The sequence below is a fragment of the Petaurus breviceps genome, unplaced genomic scaffold (genome assembly GCF_028583685.1).
Source record: "Petaurus breviceps papuanus isolate PSGF00001 unplaced genomic scaffold, PetGlider_PUasm1.0 79, whole genome shotgun sequence".
NCBI lineage: Eukaryota > Metazoa > Chordata > Mammalia > Diprotodontia > Petauridae > Petaurus > Petaurus breviceps.
In genome coordinates, this window is record NW_027186523.1 from 31435376 (window position 1) to 31444049 (window position 8674).

General features: G+C 39.8%; 1 protein-coding gene across 2 annotated transcripts in view; it reads left to right on the forward strand.

Moving 5' to 3' along the window:
- The first annotated feature begins 2466 nt into the window (after window positions 1-2466).
- The window catches only part of LOC138175891 (gamma-secretase-activating protein-like), a 117203-nt gene continuing 110995 nt past the window's right edge, over window positions 2467-8674 (forward strand). For both annotated transcript variants that reach the window (XM_069106539.1, XM_069106540.1), the window contains exon 1: window positions 2467-3161. In XM_069106539.1, coding sequence (XP_068962640.1) covers window positions 3047-3161 — 115 coding nt within the window. In that variant the 5' untranslated portion in view covers window positions 2467-3046. The remainder of the gene's footprint in view (window positions 3162-8674) is intronic.

An 8674-nucleotide genomic window follows, 5' to 3' on the forward strand; every position in this document is an offset into this window, starting at 1 on the left:
TTCAACTTAGATCCTCTGTCCTATGGGAATATTTTCCCCTAGGTGAAAACAATAAATAGACTCTTTCCTTCCTGAATTTAGTTTTTATTTACTTACCTAAATACAATTTGTATTATCCAAGTAGTTGAAGCAGCAAGGAGCCCTAAAAGAGAGACAGGATGGGACATGGTTTTCTGTATTCTTCACATTTTTTCTTATAGTGTAACATTTGCATTATATTCATGTATCATAATTTGTGTAGTCATTCCCCAATTGATGAGCATCATTTCCAATTCTTTGTTACTACAGAAAGTACTATAAATATTTTGGTGCATGTGGGTGTATATATATTTGGTGTGTATCCTGTCTTTGACCTCCTTGGAGTACATGCTTAGCAGTGAAATAACTGGGTCTTCATTATTAAAAAAATTATATAGAGCTTGGATAATAGTGCAACATTCAGGCTTTTACATCTGTATTTCTCATTCTTCTTAAAAGACTGTCCCGACCTCTTTTGTTGGTCATGATTAACATTGGTGATACCTTTCCCCCCATTCTCCATGTACAAAGTTGTCATTGATAATGGCTTTGACCTACTTATATCCACCATGTTTCTTTCCATTGACATATTCAGATAATCTGTCATTGTGATTTTCCTAAGATTAAAGTGTTCCATGACTCACATTTATATAGCAGCCCCAGAAAAAGATAAGTATTTAAACGATGGTGTTTTGTGGCAAAGAGTAGAGTGGGATCAATGAACAAATTACACAGTATGCCAAGAGAAATTGTCTGTTCTCTTCTAATTCAATCCTGGGCTTAGTTTATTGTTAAGCTATAGCATCCATACAAGATATGTGCACTGATGTACTGAACCAATGTGTAGCCATTCAATTGAATGTCATAATCTGGGCAATAAAGATTCTTCATCCATTTTGTTTTTCTAATATGTATGGCTAGGCTGATCTTTCTTGAGATTATATAGGCTATTTGGCATTCTGGGCTTTATTAAAATCAACACAATATTATTTGCATATAGGAGGATTGTTTTAATTAAACAATTCAATTACATAAACATCAAGCACCAGCTCTGTCTTAGGTATCAGGGATACTAAGGCAAAAGTGACAAAGACATCTTTGTCTTTGTGTCCCTATTGCCTTATCACAGTGCCTGGAATATGGCAGGTGCTTGATAAATGCTTGTATCTTTATTGATCCAACGAATGAAATGTTAAACATTAACAAACAGAAATAAGTTCAAAATATTTATATACGTTATCACTTGCTTTGGTGCTTATGAAAGTCTTTCCCAACCCAAAGATAATAAAGAGAATAAAATGGAAAAGAAAAGCAAATTCTACCCCCATCCTCTTATGTCCCAGTGTACAAGCCTGGCACTAACAAAGCTTTTGGAACACATATGGCTCTACTGACAGGACTGAGAGACCTGAAGTTGCCCCCTCACTCTTTGACAAATAAGCAAACTAATTTGTTTTAGTGCCTGCACCCAAGTGCTATACTAAACAATGTTAATTCCAGATTGTCAACTGTGCCACATGGACTATGTCAAAAAGTTCCAGTTGATTTGTCGGAGATGGCAAATATTTAACTTAGAGGAAGTGTAAGAGAGGGTGTAATGGGATCCTCCTTCTCTACAAATTCAGTTGATGCAGTCATAGGCTGTAATCTCCTTATGAACACTGTGGGTATTTGTGGGAGAATGTACTCCAGGTTTATGGTGGAATATTTTGTAACAACTACTCTTATCATATCATTTGAGTAATTAAATGACTTCACCAAGACCTAACTGAGTCTACTAACTCATTAATGGAAAGTAAGCCTGTGGGGGCTCTTGAGCTATAGTGTTTGGACTGAATATCCATAAGAGTTTTCCCTACCTTGAACCCAAGGTGAACAAGTGGGTTCTGTGGATTCAACCTAGGAATGCAAATGAGTTGGGGGAGGTAGCCCAGAGGGCATGCTATATATGTAGATACATACAGAATGTAATAGAATGTAATGTAATGTAACCCTAATTGCCTAATGCAACATAACCCCTCTTATAGCCAGGATTGTTTCATCTTTCTATATTTCATGCCTAACCAATTTGTTGTTCACCTGGTCTTACTTGTATGGGGTTTTCTTGACAAAGGCCCTGGAGTGGTTTGCCATTTTTTTCTCCAGTGGATCAAGGCAAACAGAAGTTAAGTTGGCCAGGGTCACACAGTTGGTAAGTGTCTGAAGGCAGATTTGAACTCAGGTCTTCCCACACCAGGCCCAGAGCAGAGGTCTATCCATTGAGCCATCTAGCTACCTCACCTAGCTAACAGACACACCTGTAAATTACTGTTAATTGAAAAGGCTTTAATATTTAAAGCACTTTTGAGATGAGAGAATTCTCTAAAGAATATCCCACGATGTCCCTCACCTCACCTCCCAAGATGTTACCACTTACAAATCAAAAGCAACACACCTTAAACTTCTTAGAGCCTGAGGGCTTCATTTTATTTCCTTTTAACTTATTATCGTTGTATTTTTGGTCTTACTCTGCCCTACTGTTACATACAATATTGGACACAACCACTGACAGCAACTTCTATGCTCCCCTTCCCCCAAACTTCCACACCGTCTTCAGGACTTTTTAAAGAAAAAGCAGTAATAATACAAATCTCCACCCGCCAGGCTAATGTGGGCATAGTCCGGGCAAATTTCAAGAGGGTCGGAGGTGCGGCGCTCACCCTCTACCCGCCTTCTTTGCCCCCCTTCCCTTCTCCTGGGGAGCCAGGTGCTTCCCTGGCGTGGCTAGCGCCCTAACCCGAGCTCAGGACTGACAGGCGCGGGCGCCAGTGGGAGGAGACAGTAAGTACCCCAGGCAGAACAAAACCGAAAGCTGCGGCCTGGAGTCAGCGTGGTCCTGGGAAGCGAGATCTCAGGGTGCAGGGCGCAGAGGAGGGAGAGGACGGGCAGAAAGCTCCCGGGAAGCGAAGGCGGCGCACAGGGCGTCCGGGAATGCGCCTGGCGCGTGTGGCTGGAGCCCCCCGCAGCTGCGGCAGCCAAGCCTGGCACTATGCTTCTCCACCTGAGCGCGGCTTTTGATCTTCACCGGGACGTGGTCCCTTGGCTAGCCGAGCGTTTGTCTGCGGAGGCAGCTGCTCCTGTGGCTGGCCTGAGGGCAGGCTTAGGTGAGGAGAAGAGAGAGCGTGGCTGCAAACTTGTGGTGGTAGGGTCTCCAGACGGTTCGCAACTTTCCTAGTCTAGCTGTCTGCCAATCGCGGAATGGGGGTGGGAGTGCTGCTACCGACGGAGGGAGGAGGGTGCGCACCACGGACCTTTGTTTCCCCCCCAACCTCATCCTCTCGGAGGTTAAGGTTGAGCGGCTCACCTTGAAATCCTTATTCCCTAGCGCCTAGGGATGACCTACACCTCCGGCCCTGACTCCCGCTGGCATCCAGTGGAGGTCAGGGGAGGTCAGGTTCCTCTAATAGACGTCAGAGTTGTGCTTTTCCTAGCGGGAAACTTTGCTAGGCAGCAGCTGAATGAAACTACTTTAGAGGACTGTGCCAAATAAAGCAGCCCACACAATATGGAGAAAAAAGGGTAAAAATACACCCCTGAAAGAAATACACCTTTCTCCAGCTGCACAATCTGCACCCAGGTATTTGGGATATTTGTACCAATGATGTAAATAAGAGGTGTGTGTGGGAGATGTGCAGGACATCCTGCCTTAGAATACAGTTTCTGAGAGGGCAGGGAAAGTCTTTAGAGTAGATGTTGTGTATAGTGCCTAGAACATTTTGGGTGTGGACCAAATATTCATCCATGACCAAAACTACCAACTTGAAAACTCCTTTTATCAAGCATTTATTAAGTGCTTACTATGTGCTAGACATTGTTAGGTGCTGGAGATATTAATACAAAGAATGAAACAATCCCTGCTACTATCTGGCCACTTCCATTCTATCTGTGCTAATTAAAAATTAGGTGGCAATAAGGTGAGGAACTCCTTGCCTGCAGCTTTAATTTTTTTTCCTCCAGGAAGTATTGGCACAGATCGTAGACAAATGAGGTTTTACTTTTTCAGCTGGAACAAAAAAAAAAAATGTCAGAGACTGATTGTAGGAGAGAAGGGAAAGATGAATTTCTAAGCCTTTTCTGCCATGAATCTATTTCTTCTTCATGATAGAGATTTTGGCTGACTTGGTTTCCACTCCAAAAGTTATTAGAGGATATTGCTGAATCATTTCCACTCTCTTATCTGAATCACTTCCACTCTCTTCCACTCCACCTTTTCATTTAATAGCACCCTTGGAACCTACCATCCCAACTAAACTGTTAATCTCAATTCAGTTAAACATTTAGTAAGCATCTGTTGTCTTCTAGACATTCCCTAATCTCAAGGAGCTTGAAATCTTACAGGGGAGTGCAACTTATAAAATGATAATTATAATACAAGTTAGAATGAGATGAGAGTATAGAACAAGTCAAGTAAAGAGAGTTAAGTAGGGAGGGAAGCATCTCTTCCTAGGAGGTTCAAGGAAGGCTTCTTATAGGGGAAGGCCTTGAAGAAAGGCAGGAATTTCAAGAGGTAGAGAGGTGGAGAGAATTGCTTCTGAATGCAGTCTAGACAAATGCATGGAAGTGAGAAAGGGAAGAAAGAAATCAGGGTAATAGTTGGCCAGTTTGGTTGGAAGGAGATTGGGTGAAGGGGAATAGTGTGGGGAAGATAGGATTGAGTCCCATCATGGTAGTGCCTTAACAGTTGGAGCATGGAAGGAGTTTGTGTTTATTCTCAAGGCTGTGAGGAGCCTCTCTGATGGTTTTGCATAGGGGAGTCATGTGATCAGAGTGCCTCTTAGTGCACTATCACTCCTCCCTATTCTGTCTGTTTTAGACCCAACTTGTTTTATTTAGTTTTCTATCACCCATTTCCCTGTTTCCCCTATTTCTTCCTTCTTATTCTCTTGAAAATACTTGATTACAATGACTTTTAGGGGTGAATCTCTTCATGTAGTAGGACTCTATTCCCCTGTAGCCACTATATTTTATGGCAAGAGATTGTAGATTTATGTTTATGTATTGAAATCTTACTTGTGGGTTTGCTTCCAATAAATACAGCAATAATGTAAGTTTGCTTAGTCTAATGCTTAACTTGTTTACCAGTTGCATTATTCTTGGATAAAACTTCTTTGGGGGGGCGGAGGAAGAAGAGAATTAATTAAACAAGTCTTTAGTATGGCAATATAAACTGCTTATGAAATTACTTAACCTGTGTTCATTCGAGGAGGCAGTTTGACATGCTAATAATCTGTAACATCACACTTGCTACTTGTCCAAATATAGGCTTTTACATAAAAAACTTGTTGCTATTATATTTGTCTGCTCAAAATATTTTTTCAGGCATTACATTTTAAAAATTAATAAGGATCCACAGGTCTAACTATTTTCAACCACAAAGTAACACTGTGTTTTAGCATATAACCTAGATGACCAAGTGACAGGTGACTGCTAATGAAAAGTTACAGGAAATGTGAAATACCACACCTTTCAATAATGAATGTGGTGATTGAAAAGCTACATATGACCCTGTTGAATTCTCAACTTGTTGAACTTTCCATGACTAAAAGAATTTTCTACTTGGGCATTATAGCTGTATTACTACGGTCAAGTCACTTAACCTCTCAGTCTGAGTTTCCTATTCTGTAAAATGGGGATAATAACAGGGTTGTCCAAAGGATTACATGAGATGATAAAGTGCTTTGTAAACTTTGAAGTGCTACATAAATATTTATTATTCATTATTATTGTTAATTCATTTATTTGAGAAGAATTTATTAATTTATTAAGCTATGCTAAATTCTGGGAGAGATAAAGAGATAAGGTCCCTGCCCTCAAGTTTATATAATCTATAGGAGAGATCACACAAATAATTATAACAGAATAATGTAACTATAACACAATAACTGAAATGCAATAATTTGATAATTACCTGAGAAAGTTACCGACAAGGTATCTTGAGAGTTCTAGGAAGAGTGAATAAAATTCTAGCTTGAGGAGGAATGATAATCACAGAAGATTTAATGGAAGCAGATGGCTTTGGAACTGGACCTTGAAAGACAGAATTTCAGTAGGTAGTGATGAGGATGGGGTGAACACTGGAGGCATAGGGAATTGGGTGGACAAATGACTGGGGGCAGAAAAATGTGGGATGGATTTGGGGGATGTCAAGAAATCCAGTTTAGCTGGAATGTGGAGCATATGGGGAGGAGAACTTTTCTTAAAATGAGAGTGAGATTGCAGAGGATCTGGGCAGTATGGACTATATTTGATAGGCATCTAGGAGCAGTGGAAGGTTTTTGAGTGAGTGAGTACTTCTGAATTGCAAGGTGGAGTAACTGGAAATAGGGAGACACCTAATAGGGGACTACTGCCAATGGTTCAGATAAGAATTGCTGAGTTGTGAGGACCCAGCTGGAGTTATGTAACATGTGTTTATAATAGTGAAATTAGTAATTGTTTTTTTCTGTTGAGGTTTAGCAGTCTGGGAGCAGGAACAGAGAGCTTGGGTGGTATGGATTTTATTTATGCCTAGAGTTGAGGATTAGGAGGGTGGAAAGTGGAAAGTCATAGAGCTGGTAGAATCATGGCAGTGACTGCTGTTGGTTTGGGAGTATGGAAGTAAGCAAAGCCAGAAATAGGGAGATGGGAAAATAGAGTCATGACAAAGGTAAAGAGTGGAACAAATTTAGTTCAATACAGAAAGGAAAGGCTTTTAAAAAAAAAAAGCTGTAATCTGTCAACCAGATCTAGAGCTTAAATGTTGCCTATTAAATAGAGATGGCTAAAAAAGGGGGGCAGCAAATGGTGCCTGCCTTCTAGTCATAAAAAGTTGCCTTATTCAGAGAGATCTTCATAGATGCTTTTTTTTGGTAAATCTGCTTTATAGGCAGCATTTGGCCTCTGTACCTGTGAGTACTTTGGTCATTTTATGTTGGGAATCTGGTATGTGCCATGTCAGCCCATTTCAAAGGGTAAAAATATTTTTGAATTATGTTACCACTGTGTTTGTTTTTTCAGTCAAACTCAGAAGCAGCCTCCACCAACACTTCATGATTTCCTGTTTGTTTAATTACTTTTCCTTTATTATTTGGTTGAGTTTTAATAATCAAGTATGTGAAGGGTTCTTTGAGTATTCATTATCCAAGTCCGTGTAACTGGGAATTTTTTTTTGTTGTTGTTGTAGTATTGCCGGTGATTTCATTTGTGTAATGAATTACCAGAGAGGAAACTCCCTTTATCAATGTAGATCATCAACTGCTCTGTAACTTATAGTGTTAGAGTTTTCTAGAATACTAAAGTGACTTATTCAAATGGCCAGTATGTGTTCAAGGTGGGATTTGAACCCTAGTCTTTCTGACATGAGGCCTATAGCTCCTTTGTCAAGCCGCTTCTCGGTAAGGTTGGATAGGAAAGCAAAAGTCATCAGAATTTTAAAATATTCACTAAAGAACCGACCACTAAAATTAGTTCCTATTCATACAGCCACATCTTTCCTTACTGAAAACTAGTGTCTATGCTCTTTCCATATTTTATTGATCAGGTGGGCTTTTTAAAAGAATGATTTGAATATCAAAAGATTGAGTCCCTTGAGATAACTGATGAATCCTTTAAATATTTTTGCAATATGTTTGTTGCTGAAGTAAAACTTGAAGCAAAGGATGTATTTATCATACTGTTGGACAATATCAGAAAAATTATGTCAAGAAAATCACTACTTAGTCTTTGTTCATTCCAAGAATTAACAAGTAGATGCAGTTGTAGCCTAAATGTTGTTAAGTAGGACACAATGAATTAATTTAAAAATACTTTTTGGTTACATTTCTCAAGATAAAGTCTCAACAAAACATTTTTTCAATATTTGCTATGAATTTCCCATTTTAAGTGCATCCCTTTTATATATCCTTTGGTAAGGAGGACCTCCTTGGTTGTTGTCATCATAAAGAAATCGTGAATCATTTAAACACCAAGAGTAACTCAGCAAATATCCCTAATTATTGCAAATATCTGCTTATAAACACTCATGTCAAAAAGAATCAGTGCTTTTAGTAGACTACAGGGTGCGTATGAATAAATAGTATAGCAACATGGTAGCCAAAAAAAATAATGCAATTTCAAGCATCGGTAATAGTGGCCTAGGGTCCAGAATGCAGGATTAACTAGTTCTACTGTTCTCTGCCTTCATCAGATTACGTAGAGAATTTTGCGTTTAGTTTTAGGCCCCTTTTTAGGAAGGCCATTGGCGATCTGGAGTACATCCTACCATCCCTGGAGGGGAACATGGAGACTGTGCAGGACTTCTTTTGATGGATGGATCTACTACAGAAACTGGGTATCCTTAGCCAGGAGCAGAGGGTGCTTAATAGAAACATGATAGCTGCCCTAAAGTATTCATGGGACTGTCTTGTAGTTGAGAGATCAGGCTTGTTCATCTTGGCCCCAGAAGATAGAACTAGTAGAAGTTGCTGAGTCAGATTGCAGTAAGGATAATTTTCTAGCAAGCAGAGCTATTCTAAAGTGGAATCTACTGCCTTAGAAGACAGTGGGCTGCTCTTTTTCAATTTCACATCTTTAAGTGAAGGTTGGTTGACCACTTAGGGTGTGTGTGTGTGTGTGTGTGTGTGTGTGTGTGTGTGTGTGT